This window comes from Heloderma suspectum, chromosome 5 (genome assembly GCF_057233095.1).
Source record: "Heloderma suspectum isolate Gila_16-S chromosome 5, 16-S_ref, whole genome shotgun sequence".
NCBI lineage: Eukaryota > Metazoa > Chordata > Lepidosauria > Squamata > Helodermatidae > Heloderma > Heloderma suspectum.
The window spans coordinates 226,165,704-226,189,434 of record NC_139462.1 but is presented as its reverse complement, the minus strand read 5'-3'; the positions used below and the strand labels follow the sequence as shown (position 1 = coordinate 226,189,434).

General features: G+C 48.1%; 1 protein-coding gene across 1 annotated transcript in view; it reads right to left on the bottom strand.

Moving 5' to 3' along the window:
* Positions 1–23,731, bottom strand: part of ADCYAP1R1 (ADCYAP receptor type I) — a 136,258-nt gene that overhangs the window by 74,343 nt on the left and 38,184 nt on the right. Inside the window, exons 3-7 of the mRNA XM_084855104.1 lie at positions 21,189–21,224; positions 17,912–17,950; positions 6,812–6,936; positions 2,944–3,041; positions 888–1,020 (exon numbers count right to left, since the gene is read on the bottom strand). Coding sequence (XP_084711230.1) covers positions 888–1,020; positions 2,944–3,041; positions 6,812–6,936; positions 17,912–17,950; positions 21,189–21,224 — 431 coding nt within the window. The remainder of the gene's footprint in view (positions 1–887; positions 1,021–2,943; positions 3,042–6,811; positions 6,937–17,911; positions 17,951–21,188; positions 21,225–23,731) is intronic.

Below are 23,731 nucleotides of genomic sequence, written 5' to 3'. Positions count from 1 at the left end.
ACGTAGCCTATCACGGGTGACTTAAAAAAAAAAAAAAAGTGTGTACGGATAATGGCGGCCCCCATAGGGAGCCGCCATTCCCCTTCCTTATTTGGTCGCTGTAGTCTACGTAAATGTTTACGTAGACTACAGCAACTAAATAAGGAACGCGAATGGCGGCTCCCTATGGGGGCCGCCATTCGCGTACGTGCTTTTTTTTTTTTTTTAAAGTCACCCGTGATAGGCTACGTGACGATTCATGTAGCCTATCACGGCTGACTTTCCAGATCTAGCCGTGATAGGCTACGTGAATCGTCACGTAGCCTATCAGGGGACGTTGGTTTGTTTTTTTTTTTACTTTCGTGTTCGCGGCCGGGCAAGGCGGGAAGCCTCCTCCCCGGCCTGAATTTCGGCCGGGCGAGGCGGGAAGCCTCCCCCCCCTGGCCTGAATTTCGGCTGGGTGAGGCGGGAAGCCTCCCCCCCGGCCTGAACTTCGCGGGGGGAGCAGCGAAGCGCTCCCCCCCACCGCGAACAAGCTGCGAGAAAAGGTAAGTGACTTTCGTCCACCCCTAGTCCTGAATCTCCCACCCATCAGCTTCATAGGATGACCCCGGGTTCTAGTATTTTCAGAGAGGGAGAAAAATGTCTCCCTATCCACATTCTTCACACCATGCATAATTTTGTAGACCATGTCTCCCCTTTCCCTCCTTTTTTCCAAGCTAAACTTGTGTCCTGGTTGTGTATTTCCTGCAAGCAGCTGGTTGGCCACTGTGTGAACAGAATGCTGGACTAGATGGCCCTTTGATCTGATCCAGCAGGGCTCTTCTTATGTTCTTATGTTCTTAAGCAGCTAGTATTACTCCTTTTCTTCCTAGAAAGTGAGAGGCCGTGGTTGTGGCCTACCTTACCGTCGAGATAAAACAGTGGTTGCTATCTTGTTCAGCATACAGAACTCCGTCCTTGATGAAGACCGATATGGCTCGTAGAATGAAGGAAACAAAGAGGTTCATGTGAATAAAGTTGCGGGTGCAGTGCAGTTTCCTGGGATCAAGAGGGAAAGAAAAGGCCACAAAAAGTAAATATCATATCCCACTTGCAGACCAGTTCCCTATGTTACATTCTTTTAGATCAGCCTTCCCCAATCTGGGCCCCTCTAGGTGTTTCAGACTACAACTTCCATCAGCCCGTGCCTGTATGTCCAATGGTCAGGGATGTAGGTTAGGGGTGGGGGCCAAATTCATTCAGTTCACGTTTAAATGCGAACTAATTGAGCTTGCACATCCCAAACTAACATGTTAACCGGAATCACTACCAGGAAATACCACCTTGACTTCTGTTTGCTGAATATAGAACAGTGTAGAGCTGCCAAATGTAAGTTGAGCTCAACTGGACCAGTTCAGACCAAAGAAACCAGGTGTTCTGTTTTTCTTGACACAGACAATCCCAGGTACTCCCAGGTTCAGGGCATCTGTGATTGTACCTGGTTACAGCCAACAGCAGTTTCTCCAATGGTGGAGGTATGAACTCCATCCACAAAAACTGCCACTAAACACTTGCTGATTGTATCCACCTATAGCTTGACCACATGGCTGGAACTACACATGAAGCCGAATGTAGAGTCCTGAAGTGATAGAGAGGGCTGTACCATCTCTGAATGCAGCTTTCTGTTTCTGAATGGTCCCCTATGTAAAACAAATGCTCTGCAAGTAGGAAAGCAGCACATTAGGCAGAAAGGACAATCCTCCTACCTTATCTTCACACTGCTTTGCTAAGTCTCTACATGCAGGGACTGCTTGTGTTGTTTTGTTTGTTTGTTTAAATGTAAAGGAACCTTCAAAAATCTTGCAATCAGAAGTAGTACAGTCTGTTTGTTTTATTTAAAGGTATTTTAAATAAAGGTATAAGAGCTTTGGCTATTGGGTGGTATAGAAATGAAATAAATAAATAAATAAATAAATAAATAAATAAATAAATAAATTTTTAGGAAGAACTCTCTCAAGATGGCATACAAGATCTTGTATCTTACCAAATTATATTTGGTATATTACCAAATATTACCAAATATTTTTGGTATATTACCAAAGTGTACAACTAGGCCATAAATATATAATAAAACATATTACCAAAGTGTACAACTAGGCCATAAATATATAATAAAACATGATAAAAACACTATAAAAGCAGATGACAACAAAAAACCCAGCAGCCCAGAGATAATACAAAGCCAACAAAAAACAAGTGGGTGTTCAGAGCCTTCCTGAAGACCTGCAGAGAAGAGACCTGATGAACTCCTGATGGAAGCTGAATCCAGAGGTGTGGGGCCACCACTGAGAAGGCCCTCTCCAATGTACTTACAAGCCTAATTGCACTTGCTGGTGAGCAGATGAGAAGGGCCTCTGTTCATGACCTCATAGTGCTGGCAGTCTGGTATGGGAAGCAGTATCTGATACTAAACCAGGACTCTACCACCCCAATCTTTTGCATGTGTAGTTCCAGACCATGTGTACAGGTTTGGTTGCCTAAATTTTGAATTCTCACACTCATAAATATTTGGTTTCAAGGGACCTCTCACATCTCACAATTCCAGTGGCTTTTGAAGCTTGTCTCACCTCATTTCCTGCTTTCGTTTGTGCACTTTTCTCCTTTTAGTCAAAATGGAATAGTGCACATATCCAACAGGGAAAATGCAATTTTCCAAAGAGCACACTCAACATGCGCATTTCCCCCCATAGAGTAAAGCATAAAAATGCGCATTTCCCCCCCCCCCCAGTGCAAATGCACTTTTGGGAACTTTTGAGCATTTTAGGAGAATGTGCTCTTGCGCTCATTTTCAGGGTTGTGATTGTGCCATATTTGCATGACTGGCAAACATTTATGAACTCCTCATACAACCCGTCAACAACATTAGCCACATTTCCCCCTGCACTCACATCTCCCAAATCCCTCCCGCTCATGCCGACTCACCTGAAACGGCACAAGATCACCATAGCTGTGGTGAGTGAAACAAGGGAAGTGCTGTACCCAACCGTGTACAGAGCCTTTACCGAGAGGTAGTAGTAATCCTGAGGAAGCAAGCCACAGCAGTGTCGTTACGATGGGGGCAGACTCAGAGCTCAGTGGCAGCACATATGCAGGCCATTGGCACCTCCAGTTCAATGGACCAGGTAGCAGGTGACTTTTGAACTGTGGTGCTGGAGAAGACTCTTATGAGTCCCCTGGACTGCAAGGAGGTCAAATCAGTCCATCATAAAGGAAATCAACCCTGACTGCTGCTCTTTGGAAGGACAGATACTGAAGCTGAAGCTCAAATATTTTGGCCACCTAATGTGAAGAGAAAACTCCCTGGAAAAGACCCTGATGCTGGGAAAGATTGAAGGCAAAAGGAGAAAGGGACGGCAGAGGATGAGATGGCTAGGTAGCATCATCGATGCAATGAATATGGACTTGAGCATGCTTCAGGAGAGAGCAGAGGACAGTAAGGCCTGGCGTGCTATGGTCCATGGGGTCACGAAGAGTTGGACACGACTGAACGACTGAACAACAACAAGAGCAGGCGACTGGAAATACCTTCTCTGTCTGAGGCTCTAGAGAGCCACCAGAAACTGAGAGCCCATGTGTTATATTGGTTAGATGACACCACAACACTCAGTAGCAAATCAGATTTGGCTATGTGAGGACCTCCCTGAGGGCAACTGGGTATGAATAAGCAAACATTTTCACAAGGACTGCTGAAATGTAGCGGAAAAGGGGGAGATCTCCACAGTGGCCGAAAGGAATGAGGTTGGGGTTTGTGAGTAATTTCATCACTACTCTAGATCATACCTTAAAAAAAAGAACCACTGGGGTATTCGATACAAGAAATTAATATAATGTCCTTATCCATAAGAGCTCAGCCCAAACTTCTTAAACATTTCAAAGGTGGTTTCGGACAGCCATTCACTATGTGGTGGCTCTCTGCAATCTTACGCTGGGCATATATATTGGCCACCATGTGATGGTGACTTTTACTACAACCCAGAAGCAATAAAACTGTGTGACGGACAAGACACTGTTTCACCTGCCACAGCATGTGGCTGAATGCGACATGACTCTTGCATGGTGGTGCTCCTCTCATAGCGCGGTTGCAACTGCCCATGAACTGGTTGTCTATCCTCTAGGGGTGTATGAACCCCACCTACGTGGCTCTGCTGAGGGTCCACGAGGGGGAGGCTATCTGGTCCTCCCCCCCGGAATCCTCCCCGGCCGGCTCCACTCTGCGGTGAGTCCTCTGCTGGCTGCTGCCGGACCTCCGGCTGCGGCCGGTCTTCGGACGCAAATGGCGTCCAGTGTAGCGGACACCATTTGTGTCCCTTTGCCTTACCCCTTACCATTTGTGTCCCTTTGCCTTACCCCTTACCATTTGTGTCCTTTTGCCTTACCATGATAGGCTATGTAAAGATTTATGTAGCCTATCACAGTAAGGCAAAGGGACGCAAATGGTGTCCGCTACGCCGGATGCCATTTGCGTCCGAAGACCACCGCGGATGGACTTGGCTGGACCCGAACCCGGTGGTGCCCGGTAGGATGTGGCCAGGTTGGACTTTGCAGGGTGGTGGGGAGGGGTGGTCCATTCTGCCATGGACTCTGGGGGGGGCGGATTCTAAGAATCCACCCCCCCGGTGTCTGTGGTGGAATTCTCCGCCATCCCTACTATCTACCCAAAATCAGACCTATCTTAGTTGTGATACAGCCAACTTCTAGTTTGGGGAGATTCATCATCCTCAACTTTTTCCAGCTACAGATAGGGATGTACGAAAGCCTATCATGGTGAAAAAAAAAGGGAACACAAATGGCAGCAGCTACAGCTGCTGCCATTTGCATTCCTGTTTTTTGCCATGATACACTACGTAAATATTTATGTAGCCTATTACGGCAAAAGACAGGGGCGCAAATGGCGACCACTACACCATTTCCGCCCCTGTCTTTTGCTGTGATAGGCTACATAAAGAATTATGTAGCCTATCATGGCTAGGGATGGACAAAAGTCCCTTACCTGTTCTCGAAGGTTGCTTCATGGTGGGGGGGAGGCGCTTCGGTTCTCCCCCCGAAGTTCAGGCGAGGGGGGGGGAGGCGCCCCGCCTCGCCCAGCTGAAATTCAGGCCAGGGGGGGAGGCGCCCCATCCTTCGCCAGCGAAATTCAGGCCGGGTAGAAGCGCCCCGTCTACCCGGCTGCGAAAAAAGTAAACAAAAAACAAAAAAACGCCCCCGTCATAGGCTACGTAACGATTAACGTAGCCTATCACGGCTAGATCTCCAAAGTCAGCCGTGATAGGCTACATAAATCGTCACGTAGCCTATCACAGGTGACTTTGAAAAAAAAAAGCACGTACGCAAATGGCGGCGCCCTTGGGGGCTGCCATTTGCGTACGTGCTTTTTTTTTTTCAAAGTCACCCATGATAGGCTATGTGACGATTAACGTAGCCTATCACGGCTGACTTTGGAGATCTAGCCATGATAGGCTACGTTAATCGTTACGTAGCCTATGACGGGTTTTTGTTTTTTTTTACTTTCCTTGTAATGGCAGCGGCGGCAGCCAGTTGAAAGACCGGCTGCCGCCCCCGCCCCTGACAAAGACCCGCCGAACCGCTGCCGGGACCCGCCGCCGGGAGGGACATTCATCAAAGGTAGGTTCCATCCCGGGGGGGCGGGGGGGCGGAGAATTTCACCACCGATTTTGGGGGGGCGAATGCATTGGCACTCGGCCCCCCGAAGTTTCGAGGAGAAATTCTCCGCCATCCCTAACATGGCCTCCGCAGGGACGCAAATGGCATCCCTGCGTTAGCCGTGATAGGCTACGTAATTATTTACGTAGCCTATCACAGCTATAATGAAGAAGCAAATGGCGGCCGCAGACGCAGCCACCATTCGCAAAGCAGCGCGAATGGCAGCAGGTAAGTGCTCCATTTGACGTGCCTTTCGTGGGGTGGGGTTTTTGAGTTTTGGGCTCAAAAACATATCAAAGTGCATTTTAAAATGCACAAATATTTTTTATTTATTATTTTATATTGTTTTTAATATTATATCATATTATTTTTTCACGTGCTTTATGTACTTTAATGTATTTTAATTAGACATTTTAACATGATTTGTTTTTGCTCTGTTAGTATTAAGCACTATAGAACTATTGTAAATAAATAAGTATTCTTGAATGAAATAGCCTTAGGGCACAATCCCATGGCCGCTTGTCAGTGGCTAGACAGCCATAGGATAAGTTGGTTCCCTGTGAACCGACCTTCAATCCCTCCTGCACTGCCTCACAGGCAGCATGGAATGGCCCCGTCCTCCGCGCTAGGAAGAGGAGTGTGGAATGCTGAAAACAGGGTGTTCCTGGGGGCGTGTCAGGTCAGGGAACTCAGAAATGCTGGTATGACACATCCAACATGTCATCTGGCTGCTGCGTCCCCTGCTCTGACTTCCTGCAGCTAGACAGCCAAAATTGGCTGTCTAGCTGCCAATGCAGGGCAGCTGAAGCATGGAGGGGACGATCCCCTCTGCATTTCTCCTGCCCCGCATTGGATAGGCGGTCGCCTCCAAGTTTGGAGGATGCTGCCTATCCCTGTAGGATTGCTCCCTTAGAGAAGAAATGCATATGCCTTGATAACATACAGTTAGAAATGTATATTTTGTGAGGAAACTCTATTCAAAATACATATATAAATATGGATTTCCATGCAGATTTTTTTTTTAAAAAAACAAATGAATGTTAATGCAGAAATGGAAAAGAATGGACACATGAACACATGTGAAACTGACATGTGCCAGAAAAAAGAGTGATTTGTTGTTCCAGCCTACCTGGTTATAATTAGACATGGTGTCATTCTCATCAAATCCACAGGCATCATAGTAATGAGGGAAAGGTTCTGACCAGCCTTCTTCTGTGCAGTTCCTGCTGACAACCTTTAGATCTGGAGATCCACCTGAAAGTTAACATAGAGCATCTTTGGAAAATATTGCGCAGTGTGGCACAGAAGGTGGACCGTGGGCCCGATGGGGGACATCAGAGGGCTGGATTTAGCCCACGGACTAGAGGTTCTCCACCACTGAGCTAGTGTAAAGGGCCATAGGATGTTGCAAGCTGATGCTGCACTCCCTTGCTTGGCAGTGTGACTCAACTTTCTACCCTGGTAGCAAACATGTTGGTACAGACATCTAGTGAAGGCCTTCCATCATGCGAAGGATTTATGGGGAAGGACACAAAAGGGAGTCGGAGGAGATGGTATTCTTGATGCTACTCTTACACCATTTCCTAAAAGAAAATGGAGTGTTCCTGACTCCACAATAGTGGTAAAATACCATATGTTTTCAATGTTTTCAATGGCTTAATTACAATGGTACTGCTAAAGCTAACTGCAGAATCCATCTGTGTCTGCAACCAACAGTTTCAGGATCAATGTCGGTCAAACAGAACAGCTTACCAACTAAACGCAGGCAGTTCCATCCTGCCATGTGCTCAGTGTAGCAACCAATCAGCACTCTTGTGCTGTTTGGGTGGAAGAATGAGGGGGGGAAGGATATCACACATATAGCATAGTTAAACTTAGGGAGGGCTGGAACCCCCCGTGCCTTGCCCACTGAACTCCTGCTATTTAACCAACCCAGTGAGCAGCATGCGGCAAGCCAATGGGGCTGTTGTGTGTCTGTGGGCAGCAGCAGAGCAGGGCATCTCTCTGTTTGGCTGCTGACCTGGTCTCCCTGCAAACCCCATTTAAGCACAAGATCGGGACTCTATTTTTTCACTGCAGAGAACAATGGTGGCCGTGAAGGGCCATTTCAACCATATCAGACGCCTCTAATATGGCTGCAATGTCCCTTTATGGCCACAGTTGTGTGCAGCAATAGATCTATGAAAAATATGGAGTACCCATCTTGCGCTAAAATGGGGCTTGCATGAAAACTGGGTGGCTGCTGTAAGTCCTGGCCTCTTGCTGGGTGTGGGGGGCAGGAGTGGGGGTTCGCCGGGCAAGGTTTGGAGGCACATATGGGGGGGGGGATTCGGCAGGTTCCCAGACCCAGTCGGGCACCCGTGCCATCCCTCATTAAACTATGGAATTTGCTGCCAGAAGCTGTGGTTACAACCATCAGCTTTAAAGCTATGGCTTTAAATGGGGGTTTATACAGATTCATGGAGGATGAAGCTGTCACTACTTACTAGTCATGATGGCTATATATTGCCTTCAGTATCAGAGGCCATATGGCTCTCAAGGCCAGTTGCTGGGGAATATCAGCAGGAGGGTGCTATTACACTCATGTAGGGATGCTGGAGAAATTCGAGACAGACCAAAAGGAGCTTGGATTTCTAAGAATCCGACCTGCAGAATCTGCTGCGGAGTGCCCCCCACAGGCTGTGCGGAATCCGTGGACTTTTGGATGAGTTTTTTACTTTCCCAAGATTTCCTCATATAAATTCGTAGGAAAATACGTAAGTTTCTGCAGAGGAAACATTGAATGGAATGGGGGTTGTTGTTCAGTCGTTCAGTCATGTCCAGCTCTTCGTGACCCAATGGACCATAGCACGCCAGGCCTTCCTGTCCTCCGCTCTCTCCCGGAGTGTGCTCAAGTTCATATTCACTGGATCGGTGATGCTATCTAGCCATCTCATCCTCTGCCGTCCCCTTCTCCTTTTGCCTTCAGTCTTTCCCAGCATCAGGGTCTTTTCCAGGGAGTTTTCTCTTCGCATTAGGTGGCCACAATATTTGAGCTTCAGCTTCAATATCTGTCCTTCCAATGAGCAGTCAGGGCTGATTTCCTTTAGGATGGACTGATTTGACCTCCTTGCAGTCCAGGGCACTCGTAAGAGTCTTCTCCAGCACCACAGTTTGAAAGCATCAATTCTTCGGCGCTCAGGCTTCCTTATAGTCCAGTTCTCACAGCCATACGTTGCTACTGGGAAAACCATAGCTTTGATTATACAAACCTTTGTCAGCAAGGTGATGTCTCTGCTTCTTACTATGCCGTCTAGGTTTGCCATAGCTTTCCTCCTAAGGAGCAAGCGTCTTTTAATTTCATGGCTACAGTCACCGTCTGCGGTGATCTTGGAGCCCAAGAAAGCAAAATCTGTCACTGCTTCCATTTCTTCCCCTTCTATATGCCAGGAAGTGATGGGGCCAGATGCCATGATCTTAGCTTTATTAATGTTCAGTTTCACACCAGCTTTTGCACTCCCCACTTTCACCCTCAACAAGAGGCTCTTGAGATCCTCTTTGCTTTCTGCCATAAGGGTGGTATCGTCTGCATATCTAAGGTTGTTGATAATTCTCCCGGCAATCTTAATTCCGACCTGTGATTCATCCAACCCAGTGTTTCTCATTATGTACTCTGCATATAAATTAAATAAGCAGGGCAACAATATACAGCCTTGTCGTACTCCTTTCCCAAATTTGAACCAATCTGTTGTTCCATGTCTGGTTCTTACTGTTGCTTCTTGACCCTCGTACAGGTTTCTCAGGAGACAGGTAAGGTGGTCTGATGCTCCCATCTCTTTCAGAATTTGCCACAGTTAGTTGTGATCCACACAATCAAAGGCTTTAGCATAGTCAATGAAGCAGAAATAGATGTTTTTCTGGAATTCTTTTGCTTTCTCCATAATCCAGTGAATGTTGGCGATTTGATCTCTAGTTCCTCTGCCTCTTCGAAACCCAGCTTGTACTTCCGGTAGTTCTGGATTTACATACTGCTGAATGTAGCTTGTAGGATTTTGAGCATAACCTTGCTGGTATGTGAAATGAGTGCAATTGTACGGTAGTTTGAACACTCTTTGGCATTGCCCTTCTTTGGAATTGGAATGTAAACTGACCTTTTCCAGTCTTGTGGCCACTGCTGAGTGTTCCACATTTGTTGGCATATTGAGTGCAGCACTTTAACAGCATCATCTTTTAGGATTTTAAAGAGCTCAGCTGGAATGCTGTCATCTCCGCTAGCTTTGTTGTTACTAATGCTTCCTAAGGCCCACTTGACTTCACTCTCGAGGATGTCCGGCTCAAGTTCAGTGACCGCACACTCATGGGTATCAGGGACATTCAGATCTTTCCTGTATAGTTCTTCTGTTTATTCTTTCCACCTCTTCTTAATCTCATCTGCTTCTGTTAGGTCCCTGCCTTCTTTGTCCTTTATCATGCCTGTCTTTGCACAAAATGTTCCCTTGAGATCTCCGATTTTCTTGAAAAGATCTCTAGTCTTTCCCATTCTATTGTTTTCTTTGATTTCTTTGCACTGTTCATTTAAAAAGGCCTTCTTGCCTCTCCTTGCTATTCTCTGGAACTCTGCATTCAGTTGGGTATATCTTCCCCTTTCTCCCTTGCTTTTCGCTTCCCTTCTTTCCTCAGCAACTTGTAAAGCCTCATCAAACAGCCACTTGGCTTTCTTGCATTTCTTTTTCTTTGGGATGGATTTCATTGCTGCCTCCTGAACAGTGTTACGGACCTCTGTCCATAGTTCCTCAGGCACTCTGTCTATCAGGTCTAATCCCTGAAATCTATTCCTCACCTCCACTGTGTATTCATAAGGGATATGATTTAGGTCATACCTGAATGGTTTAGTGGTTTTCCCGACGTTCTTCAATTTAAGCCAAAATTTTGCAATAAGAAGCTCATGATCTGAGCCACAGTCAGCTCCAGGTCTTGTTTTTACTGACTGTATAGAGCTTCTCCATCTTTGGCTGCAAAGGACATAATCAATCTGATTTTGATATTGACCATCTGGTGATGTCCATGTGTAAAGTCACCTCTTGTGCTGTTGGAAAAGAGTGTTTGCTATGATCAGTGTGTTCTCTTGGTAAAACTCTATTAGCCTTTGTCCTGCTTCATTTTGTACACCAAGGCCATGCCTGCCTGTTATCCCAGTGATTTCTTGACTTCCTACTTTAGCATTCCAATCCCCTATGATGAAGAGGACATCTTTGTTTGGTGTTAGTTCTAGAAGGTGTTGTAGGTCTTCATAGAACTGATCAACCTCAGCTTCTTTGCCATCAGTGGTTGGGGCATAGATTTGAATACTGTGAAGTTGAATGGTTTGCCTTGGATTCGTACTGAGATCATTCTATCGTTTTTGAGATTGTACCCCAGTACTGCTTTTCCCACCCTTTTGTTGACTATGAGTGCTACTCCATTTCTTCTAAGGGATTCTTGCCCACAGTAGTAGATATAATGGTCACCTGAATGAAATTTGCCCATGCTTGTCCATTTTAGTTTGCTGATTCCCAAGATGTCAATGTTCAATCTTGCCATCTCATGTTTGACCACCTCCAGCTTACCTTGATTCATTGATCTGACATTCCAGGTATCTTAACAATATTGTTCTTTACAGCATTGGACTTTCTTTTCACCACCAGACACATCCACAGCTGAGTGTCCTTTCGGCTTTGGCCCAGCCGCTTCACTCTTTCTGACGCTACTTGGAAATTCCCTCTGCTCTTCCCCAGTAGTTTATTGGACACCTTCCAACCTGAGGGGCTCATCTTCCAGCATCATATCTTTTAGTCTTGTGATACGTTCCATGGGGTTTTCTTGGCAAGAATACTGGAGAGGGTTGCCATTTCCTTCTCCAGTGGACCACATGTTGTCAGAACTCTCCACCATGACCTGTCCATCTTGGGTGGGTCTGCACGGCACAGCTTATGGCTTCACTGAGTTACGCAAGCCCTTTCGGCACAACAAGGCAGTGATCCATGAATGGGGGACAATACGCTAAATGTAATGTACTGAAGTAAATTATGTAAATACATAAATATTTACATAACTATTTGTATTTTTCTGCAAGATGGGAAAAAAAATTCGCATCCATATGTGGGCGGACAATGGAAAGAAAGGCTCCTGACAATCCGTGGAACACAGACGGAACAGATTTTACACAGTCTGTGCATCCCTACACTCATGTCCTACTTGTGGGCTTCCCACAGGCAGCGGTGTGAACAGAATGCTAGACTAGGTACCAGGGCTCTTCTTATGTTCTATTCATTCATTCATTCATTCATTCATTCATACATCCATTACATTTCTATACCTCCCAATAGCCGGAGCTCTCTGGGCAATTTACAAAGATTAAAAACATTGATAATACAATATACAGAGATTAAAAACCATTCACATAAAAAAACACATGAACAGACAATTTACACAAAAGAAACATATATCTAAAACAACTTCAAACAAACAATTTCAAAAACAAACAACCATAACCATAAGACATTCCAGGATTGATTTAACACTTATCATGTACTGTTGAATGCCTGGGAGAAGAGAAAGGTCTTAACCTGGCACCAAAAAGATAACAATGTTGGTGCCAGGTGGCCCTTGTCGGGGAGATCATTCTAGGGGGTCAACAATGCCATGACATCCAGTATTAGAGTTCTTAGGTATCAACAATCTCCTTCTCCCTCAAAATTAGCAAAGGGGGAGTGGGGGTCAACACAAGGCTTAGGTGGGTGGATACTTGAAATCGGACAACGTGAGGTTGGGCAGGGATGCAAGCTCAATGGGGTGGCAGGAGCCATGGTGAACAGCAAATCCAAAACTGAACCAGAAAAAGAAATACCCAACTGAGATAGGAGCAGGCTGACTTTTCTCAGTGTTCTAGAGTTGTGATGCCAGGCCATTAGTCCAATGTTGTAAAATATTTTGTGCAGCCAAGAATGATGGTGGAAATGGCACCCTTAGGTTAGATCGCTTTAAAAGCAGCTTGGAAAATGTCATGGAGGATAAGACTCTCAATGGCTACAAGTCATGGTAGATGCATGCATCCACCAGGAGTGGCTGATTAAAAAGCATTTGAAACACGCACAAAAGGATTTCCAAAGGTCATCACCAAGCCAGCCAACTTGACATCTTGTAGTAGAAGGAGTTTCCAAAGGCAGAACATCACCACAGGGAATTCTCCTGCTCCTCACTTCTGCCCTCCTTACCACAGGTTATGGCCACAGTGTCTTTCAAAACCATGACTCTTTCAGGGCAAACATGGCAAGCGCTTCACTGAGGGCCAAACCACACGTTACTGCAGCTGGGTGGAACTTTCCTGCGACTTTTTACAAACAAAAAGCAGTCTCAGGAGGCTGCCATTTTGGAAAGAGGGCTCCTGCTGGGGTTGGCCCCTCCAGTATTTTTTTTTCCCCTTAAGAGTCATGCTGGATCAGACCAAAGGCCCATCTCATCCAGCATTGTGTTCACACAGTGGCAACCAACCTATGGGAAACCCATAATTAGAACATGAGTGCAATAGCATCCTCACGCCTGATTTTTCTCACTGCAGGGTAGGGATGGCGGAGAATTTCTCCCCGAAACTTCGGGGGGCCGAGCGCCAACGTGTTCGGCCCCCCGAACAAGTTTCGGGGAGAAATCCTCCGCACCCCCCTGCACCCTGCACCCCCCCCGGGACGGGACTTACCTTCACCGAATGTCCCTCCCGGTGGCTGGTCCGGCCGGCGGTTCGGCGGGTGGTCGAACGAGGCGGGAGCGGCAGCCGGTCTTTCGACCGGCTGCCGCCGCCGCCATTGCAATGAAAGAAAAAAAAAAAACGCCCCCTGATAGGCTACGTGACGATTCACGTAGCCTATCATGGCTGACTTTGCAGATCTAGCTGTGATAGGCTACATGAATAGTCACATAGCCTATCAGGGGGCGTTTTTGTTTTTTTTTTTACTTTCGCGTTCGCGGCCGGGCGAGGCGAGGCGCCTCCTCCCCGGCCTGAATTTTGGCCGGGCGAGGCGGGAAGCCTCCCCCCCGGCCTGAATTTCGGCCGGGCGAGGCTGGAAGCCTCCTCCCCCGGCCTGAACTTCGCGGGGGGAGCAGCGAAGCGCCTCCCCCCCACCGCGAACGGCCTTCGACGACAGGTAAGTGACTTTCGTCCACCCCTACTGCAGGGGGAAAGGCCTGGGTATCTTCATCTTTTCCCTCAGAAGGGAGAGTGAGAATCAGCTTGGGAGACCATTTTAGCCAGGATGGAATGATGATGATGGTGGTGGTGGTGGTGGTGGTGATGATAATAACCCTGTTGTTAGTCGGCATCAAAAGGGTTAAGCAACCCTTCTCCCAGAATTTGCTTTTTTTCATTCAAAAAAGAAGAAAATTTGAGGACAGTCAGTTACACGCATTTGTGTGCCATGTGTCCTTTTGGATTTGGATGCCCTTGGAAGCCAGTACACTAATTAATTTCCGGGCATGTTGCTCCTTCCTTGCTGGATTGTGCTGCAGTCTGAACTCAATTAATTTTCAGCTCCTATATTGCCAACTTGAATGATGCTGAAGTATTTTTCATTATCTGAAAGAGTGACTGCAGCTGGCGGCACCCAAGATCACAGTGGCCTTGACTTCCATGGGGAAATTCTTTTCAGCAAGCCCCTTTTCAAATGAAGGAAGGTTTGGCAAGTGCATAGGCAAAATCTCTTTGAATGAGGTATGCTCAGGAGACGACCCTGACAGATTGTGCCTCTGGGCTACTAGTCCTGATGGCCATGTGCTACCAGCACCAGAGGAAGGGAGCCTATGTACACCAGTTGCTGGGGAAAATGGGAGGGAGGGTGCTGTTGCACTCATGCCCTGCTTGTGGGTTCCTGGTCAACAGCTGGTTGGCCACTGTGTGAACAGAATGCTGGACTAGATGGACCTTGGTCTGATCCAGCAGGGCTCTTCTGATATTCTTGTGGGCTGTCAGGCACTTCTATCAGGCAAAAAGGTCCTATCAATTAGGATTGTATGAACCCCACCTACGCGAGTCTGCTGGGGGGTCTGCGGGGGGGAGGCGATCCGTTCCTCCCCCTGGAATCCTCCCCGGCTGGCTCCACTCTGCAGCGAGTCCATCCACTGCAGGACATCTGTCCGGTGCTGGTCTGCAGTCGCAAATGGCATCTGGCATAGTGGACATAAAGATTTATGTAGCCTATCATGACAAAGAGCAGGGATGCAAATGGCGTCCGCTACTCCGGACGCCATTTGTGTCCACAGACTGGCACTGGACAGCAGCAGATAGCAGCGGACGGACCAAGACCTAGCCAGCAGCAGGTAGGGTCCGGCCGGTGTGAACTTCGCAGGGTGGCGGAGGTGAGTGGTCCGTTTTGCCACGGACTCCAGGGGGAATTCTCCGCCGTCCCTACCATGAATGGAGAACAGCTTCTATTAAGCCAAGATGGAAAGGACATGGCTTTTGGGGGGACAAGTCTGCAGTTGGGGCAGGAGAGATTAAACTTGCCAAACACATTTTATTAACTATCAACTGTGCCCTTGATGATCGGAAGCTCTGAACTCAGAGCAGGTAGGGATGTACAAAAGTTCTGCCATGGATCTCAGGGAGGCCTAATGCCAGTGCATTCGGCCCCCCGAAATCGGTGGCAGAATGGCCCCCCGCCCCCCCGGGACGGGACTTACCTTGGGCGGATCTTCCTGGTGGCGGCGGAGGCTCCGGTGGCGGCTCCGGCGGCGGTGTGGCAGCGGCGGCAGCCGGTCTTCCGACCGGCTGCCGCCGCCGCCATTTCCAAGTTTAAAACAAACAAACAAACAAACAAAAATGTGATAGGCTACGTAAAGATTTATGTAGCCTATCACGGCTAAATTTTAAAAAACACCGTGATAGGCTACATAAATGTTTATGTAGCCTATCACGGCTGATTAAAAAACAACAACAACAACGCACGTACACAAGTGGCGGCGCCCATGGGCGCCGCCATTTGCATTCATAATTTTTGGCATGCTATTTGCATTCCTTATTTTGGCACGCATCTACGCTATTTGCGTTCCCCTTATTTTCGCCGTAGTCTACGTAAATGTTTACATAGACTAAGACGTGCCAAAATAAGGAATGCAAATGGCGGCGCCCATGGGCTCCGCCATTTGCGTACATGCGTTTTTGTTTTTGTTTTTTTAATCAGCCATGATAGGCCACGTAAACATTTACGTGGCCTATCACGGCTGACTGCAGGGATGCAAACTGTGGCAGCTATGGCCACCGCCATTTGTGTCCCTGCTAGCCAGCGGCCGGATGTCCTGCCGCTGGCGGAGCCGGCTGGCGGCTCCGCAGAATCCCTGTAGAGAGGAGCCGGCCGGCCAGGATTTGGGGGGGAGGGATGGAGCGCCTCCCCCCCGGCCAGAATTTCGGGGGTAGGGATGGAGCGCCTCCCCCCCAGCATCAGCATAATCCTCAAACAGGTAAGTGACTTTCGTACATCCCTAACAGGGCAGGAGGAGCCGTGGAGGTAAGGATATCAGAGGAATATGCAATGGAATTAAAGAAGTTCAGATTTCTATTAATCCAATCCACAGATTCCACAGTGAACTGGCTTTTTCCAAGCAACAAATGCCACAAATTTCCAGAACAGTAAAAAAAAATAATTCTGATATATTTTGTGGTAGAAAAATACATACAATAAAATAAATTTTGTAAAAATCAACAATGAACATTTCCTCCATAGGCTACAGCATTAAAACACACATTTGGGGGGCTTTGCACATTTGTGGAGGGGGATTTGCACATTTTGGGTTCATTTGTGCATTTTTGCAAGTGCAAATTTGTGCAAATTCGGGGAATTGGAAAAAATCCAATTCCATTAATGAACGGATGACAGAATGAAAGGCACCTGGCAACCCATGAAATGCAGAAGGAACACATTCTATAGAATCTGTCCATCCCTAAGTGGAGGTGTATATTTTGCTAGTCGAGCTGTTTGGCCCATCTAGCAATAGCGCTTTGGACAGGGAGGGAAGGAAGCTGGCAGGCACCCAGGATAGCTCATATCCTGGCCTCTCCAGTCTCCTCCCCTCTCCACCCACTGAAACGCCCCCTTTTCCTCATCTCTGAGTTCAATTCCTTGACCTCGGCCGGCAGCTGATGCATGCTGGATAGGGATGTTAGAGGCATCGTGACTGGCAGAAAGAACTTTAGGCTAAAGTATGCTGGGCATTTTTGGCCCCACCTCTTTTGCCTCTGGTCCCACTCCCCTTTGGCATCAGCCCCACCCATGGAATGCAGCCCCCGAGAGCTGCTCCCAAATGGAATGCAGCCCTCAGGCTCAAAGGGGTTCTGCACCCCTGGTTTAAATGAACCTATGGCCTCAGCTGCCACACAACCAGCAATGAAAGCAGGATGTTCCTATGCTGCATTGATTCCTCCTTGCCCCCATATGTGGACAGTGACATTATGTAGCTGGAGGTAGTATGGCTGCCCTGGGATTCCCAGATGTGGCTTGTGCTACAGCTGACAGATGCTGAAGAAATCCTAGAAACATCACCAAAAGCTCGATGGCTCTCTGGAGCATTCAAAAGGAATGCTCATAAAAGTCCTGGTGCCTCCTTCCCCAGTGTGGCCCTCTATGGAAACCAAAGAGTTGCCCCCTACTTTGAATTCTCACTGCCTGGCTGATGGGGAAAAAGGGAGGTTTCATTTTACATCCACCTCCAGGACTGATGGACATATTTTGGCTGTTGTCCTTGTGGCCCTCTGTGCTCTGGGTGGCATGAGATGTTCTGTGGCAGGCAGATGCTGCCATTCTTGCCTTGCCATCAGGATCTGGACCCTATGATTTCCTGCTCTCTTAGAGCTCTGCACTGCTGTGCTCTCCTTTGGGCTCTTGCTGGAGCACCCTGGCGCAATGCGGAACTCCTGGCTGCACACCGGCTTCCCACTTCAGGCATCATTGGATGGCAGCGCCGGGGGGTTGCCGCGATGTCTCTCAGTAATTGTTGTTACGGCAATAAGTATAATTTATAATTATGTCCCTGCTAGATGGTAGCACTTGAGAATACATTTTCATAATACCATGCAAAGTAATAGGCTGCCAAGCGTACCACTATAATTAGAATTGATTAGGAAATTAATATCCATTTAGCTTCAGCTCCAAAGCCTCCCTCTCTTTCTCCCAAGTCAGGAGAGGGGGAGGAAGGGTGGAAAAGAACTGTCACCCCATCTTTTTCTTACCTAGAATTTGGTCAGGACTGTCCGTTAGTTCGAAATCACCTGTAAAATAAAATAAAATAGAAACACACATGAGGATATCATCTTGCTAAAGCTGCAATCCTATCCTTGTTCAGGGATAACCTCTTAGGTCAGGGCTGCAGACCCAAAACAGGCTGAGGGGCCATATGATGTCAGATAGGGGTGAACGAAAGTCACTTACCTTTTCTCGCAGCTTTTTCGCGGTGGGGGGGAGCGCTTCGCTGCTCCCCCCGCGAAGTTCAGGCCGGGGGGGGAGGCTTCCCGCCTCGCCCGGCCGAAATTCAGGCCGGGGGGGGAGGCTTCCCGCCTTGCCCGGCCGAAATTCAGGCCGGGGAGGAGGCTTCCTGCCTCGCCCGGCCGCGAACACGAAAGTAAAAAAAAAAAACAACAACGTCCCCTGATAGGCTACGTGACGATTCACGTAGCCTATCACGGCTAGATCTGGAAAGTCAGCCGTGATAGGCTATGTGAATCGTCACGTAGCCTATCACGGGTGACTTTAAAAAAAAAAAAAAAGCGCGTACGCGAATGGCGGCCCCCATAGGGAGCCGCCATTCGCGTTCCTTATTTAGTTGCTGTAGTCTACGTCAATGTTTACGTAGACTACGGCGAAAATAAGGGCAACGCAAATAGCGTTGCCCTTATTTTCGCCGTAGTCTACGTAAACATTGATGTAGACTACAGCGACCAAATAAGGAATGGGAATGGCGGCTCCCTATGGGGGCCGCCATTATCCGTACACACTTTTTTTTTTTTTTTTTAAGTCACCCGTGATAGGCTACGTGACGATTCACGTAGCCTATCACGGCTGACTTTGCAAATCTTGCCGTGATAGGCTACGTGAATCGTCACGTAGCCTATCAGGGGACGTTTTTATTTTTTTTCTTTCATTGCAATGGCGGGGGCGGCAGCCAGTCGAAAGACCGGCTGCCGCTCCCGCCCCGCTCGAACACCGGACGAACCGCCAGCCGGACCCGCCGCCGGGAGGGACATTCAGGGAAGGTAAGTCCCGTCCCGGGGGCGGGCGGGGGGCGGGGGGGCGGAGGATTTCTCTCCGAAACTTGTTCGGGGGGCCGAACACGTTGGCGCTTGGCCCCCCGAAGTTTCGGGGAGAAATTCTCCACCATCCCTAATGTCAGATGGGCATAGCCTGTGCGCAGGAATGTATGCGCACAGCAAAGCCACAGTGCTGGAGAATCCCTGCTGTTGTTTCCAACCTGTGATTGGAGATAACAGTGGCGATTCCTCTCCCTTCCTCCTCCCCAACCCCCAGTAGGGATGGCCGTGAATTTCTCCACGAATCTCGGGGAGGACGAATGCCAACGCATTCGGCCCCCCGAAATTGTTGGTGAAATTCTCAGCCCCCCGCCCCCCCCCCCGGGATGGGACTTACCTCCCTCGAATGTCCCTCTCGGCAGTGGGTCTCGGCGGCGTTTTGGCGGCATTTTGGCGGGGGCGGGGGTGGCGGCTGGTCTTCCGACCGGCTGCTGCTGCCACCATTACAAGGTGAATGAAAAAACACACACACACATGATAGGCTACGTAACTATTAACGTAGCCTATCACGGCTAGATTTCCAAAGTCAGCCGTGATAGGCTACGTTAATCATCATGTAGCCTATCACGGGTGACTTTGAAAAAAAAAAAAGTGCGTATGAAATGGCGGCACCCATGGGCACCGCCATTTGCATTCCTTATTTGGGCCTGGGTAGTCTACGTAAAGATTTACTATTTGCATTGCCCTTATTTTCGCCATAGTCTAGGTAAATCTTTACATAGACTACCCGGGTCCAAATAAGGAACGCATTTGTGTACGCGCTTTTTTTTTTTCTTCAAAGTCACCCGTGATAGGCTACATAACGATTAACATAGCCTATCATGGCTGACTTTGGAAATCTAGCTGTGATAGGCTACGTTAATCGTTTCGTAGCCTATCACGGGTGGGTGTGTTTTTTAAAAAAATCACTTTTGTATATCACAGCCGGGGAGATGGGGTGCTTCTCCCTGGCCTGAATTTCGTCCGGGCGAGGTGGGGCGCGGTGCCTCCCCCCCCCGGGCTGAACTTCGGGGGGAGAACCGGGCCGCCTCCCCCCCACCACGAAGCAAGCTGCAGGACCAGGTAAGTGACTTTCGTACATCACTAACCCCCAGTTGGGGAGGGGTTTGTGGAGGGGGAGAGGCCATGGGGACAGGGACCAATGAGGTGACACAAGCCTCCACAAGCTGGATGCAGGACCCAGATCCAGCCCAAAGGATGGAGGTTATGTACCCATGTTCTAGATCATTTCCAGAGGGGTAGCCATGCTGCAGCAAAACAAATAACCATGTGGCATCTGAGTGCACAAGCCCATTTCAATGTGCACATCTAACAGTCACAGTGGTCAGTCCATGTGTAGTGTTGACAAGAGACACAGATAGTCTGCAGGATCATGTGATGTAAACATGGTTTAAGACATGGGGATCCCAATACCCCTGTGTACATGGAAGCAGGCTACCATGGCTGTGACCCCAGCTGGATTGAAAACCATGGGTGAAAACAGGAATGCTCCTTCTGTGACACACAAAGGGGGCTGCATATGTGCTTCCCCCCAAAAAACTAGTGTTACATTTCTCAATACTTTTTTGGTGTGTGTGGGGGGGATTGGCGCTGGGCTAGATTCAAGGCCCCGCACTGCTCCTTCTGCCTTGCCAAAGAGCTGATCCATTTAGAGATGTGTGACCTCCCCCATCCAGGTTCGTTGGGTGCCTGCCCAGCCCCTGACCCTGCTCGCCAGTCCCTGGACCATGCTCTAGCCCCTGTCGTGTTCAGTGAGCAGCCCTCACTCACCCCGGTGGCCTCATTGAGCTCTGAGGTCACCATTTTTTGAAAAATAAAATGGCCATCACAGAAAATGCACATTTTTGTGCACATGCAAATATGCACATTCACAGATATGCACATTTTTTGTGCATACACAAATATGCACATTTGTGATTGCCATTTTATTTTTTTAAAAATGGTGATCATGGAGCTGGACGAGGCTGCCAGGATCAGTGCAGACCACTTGCCAAGCATGGGCAGGGGGCGAGCAGGGCTTGGGGGTGCGGGCGGGGGTGTTCCACCAGATTCCCAGACAGAATCAGGAACCTGCACCATCCCTAGATTCATAGGAGTTTTGCTTTTTTTGAATGGTCTTCCCACATCCCAGGGTAAGATTCATCCTATATACCCCTGTCTGTCCTATCAAAATGGTGCCTCTATGCACAGAACCTGACCATACCTGGTTGAGCATAGGCCATGCTATTCACATCCCAGCCTGTAAGAAAAGAAGAAGAAAGAAAGCATGTGGTCAAATCATCATGGCCAAATCTCCCTTGTCCCCTACCAAAGCTAAAACTAAGCGTGTGCAACTGAATTGAACACATTTTCTTCCTCTGTTTTTCTTGCCACCTCCATCTTCCTCCCCTCCCTCCCTTGCTGCCCATGTCAGATTTTAGACTGTAAGTTCCTTGAGGCAGGGACCTGTGGCTTCTTGTTGTTCAGTGGTTTGTTTGCAATTAAACAGGATCATGCTGTTTTATGTTATTGTTTGTTTCACTATCTTTTCTAATGAAAAAGATGGGTAACAAAGAAATACAAAAGATCCAGTGTGAATCAACACACACACACACACACACACACACACAGACAGACAGACAGATAGACAGACAGACAGACACCAACTGGAGCTGAATCAACTGGTTGCACCCATTCAACTGAGCATAATCCAAGGCATCTAATTTGATATCCCGACCCAAACCCCCCAAAATCTCAAGACTTTTTCACTAGTGCTTTTGCAATACTGACTGGAGAGAAACTGCATCTTTATGGATCAATTTGATGAAATAGTTTGGTGAACAACTACTGTATCTGGGAGCAGACTGGGTCAGGAACACCTTCTTCACATGTGATGGTTAGATGTAGATGGCAGGGGTGTTCTTTCTCCTTATAGCTGGGAACATTCAGATACGGCCCCCTTTCCCTGTCCAGTAATCATCCTAGATGCAACGCACCACATGCCCCTGCTCTGGGATAGCAACCCACCCTGCAAGAGAAGGGCAGGCTCTTTCCACTGGTCTTTGGCCTGCCATGTCCAACTGCTATCTGGCTGCCCTTTTATCCTTCAGAAACCAGCCATACTGCAAGAGGGGAAGAGAGCCAGGCCCTACTCATCACCCTCCTGGCCCAATTCATAGATTCATAGATTCATAGAATAGTAGGGTTGGAAGGGGCCTACAAGGCCATCGAGTCCAACCCCCTGCTTAACGCAGGAATCCAAGTCAGAGTATCCCTGACAAATGGCTGTCCAGCCTCGTCTTGAAGGCCTCCAGTGTGGGAGAGCCCACCACCTCCCCAGGGAATTGGTTCCATTGTCATATTGCTCTGACACTCAGGAAGTTTTTCCTGATGTTCAGCCGGAATCTGGCTTCCTGTAACTTGAGCCCATTATTCCATGTCCTGCACTCTGGGAAGATCAAGAAGAGATCCTGGCCTTCCTCTCTGTGGCAACCTTTCAAGGACTTGAAGAGCGCTCTCATGTCTCCCCTCAGTCTTCTCTTCTCAAGGCTAAACATGCCCAGTTCTTTCAGTCTCTCTTCATAGGGCTTTGTTTCCAGTCCCCTGATCATCTTTGTTGCCCTCCTCTGAACCCTTTCCAGTTTGTCTGCATCCTTCTTAAAGTGTGGTGCCCAGAACTGGACACAGTACTCCAGATGAGGCCTAACCAGTGCTGAGTAGAGGGGAACTAGTACTTCTCGGGATTTGGAAGCTATCCTATTAATGCAGCCCAAAAGAGCATTTGCCTTTTTTGCAGCCAGTTCACATTGTTGGCTCATATTCAGCTTGTGATCGACAACAATTCCAAGATCATAGAATCATAGAATAGTAGGGTTGGTAGGGGCCTACAAGGCCATCGAGTCCAACCCCCTGCTCAATGCAGGAATCCAAGTCAGAGCATCCCTGACAAATGGCTGTCCAGCCTCGTCTTAAAGGCCTCCAGTGTGGGAGAGCCCACCACCTCCCCAGGTAATTGGTTCCATTGCCGTATTGCTCTGACACTCAGGAAGTTTTTCCTGATGTTCAGCCGGAATCTGGCTTCCTGTAACTTGAGCCCATTATTCCGTGTCCTGCACTCTGGGATGATCAAGAAGAGATCCTGGCCTTCTTCTCTGTGACAACCTTTCAAGTACTTGAAGAGTGCTATCATATCTCCCCTCAGTCTTCTCTTCTCAAGGCTAAACATGCCCAGTTCTTTCAGTCTCTCTTCATAGGGCTTTGTTTCCAGTCCCCTGATCATCTTTGTTGCCCTCCTTTGAACCCTCTCCAGCTTGTCTGCATCCTTCTTAAAGTGTGGTGCCCAGAACTGGACACAGTACTCCAGATGAGGCCTAACCAGTGCTGAGTAGAGGGGAACTAGTACTTCCCGGGATTTGGAAGCGATGCTTCTATTAATGCAGCCCAAAATAGCATTTGCCTTTTTTGCAGCCACATCACATTGTTGGCTCATATTCAGCTTGTGATCGACGACAATTCCAAGATCCTTCTCGCTCGTAGTGTGGTTGAGCCACGTATCCCCCATCTTGTAACTGTGCATTTGGTTTCTTTTTCCTAGGTGCAGAACTTGGCATTTGTCCCTATTAAATGCCATTCTGTTGTTTTCTGCCCAGCACTCCAGTCTATCCAGATCACTTTGAATTTTGTTTCTGTCTTCCAAAGTATTAGCTATCCCTCCCAATTTTGTGTCATCTGCAAATTTGATCAGCATTCCCTGCACCTCCTCCTCCA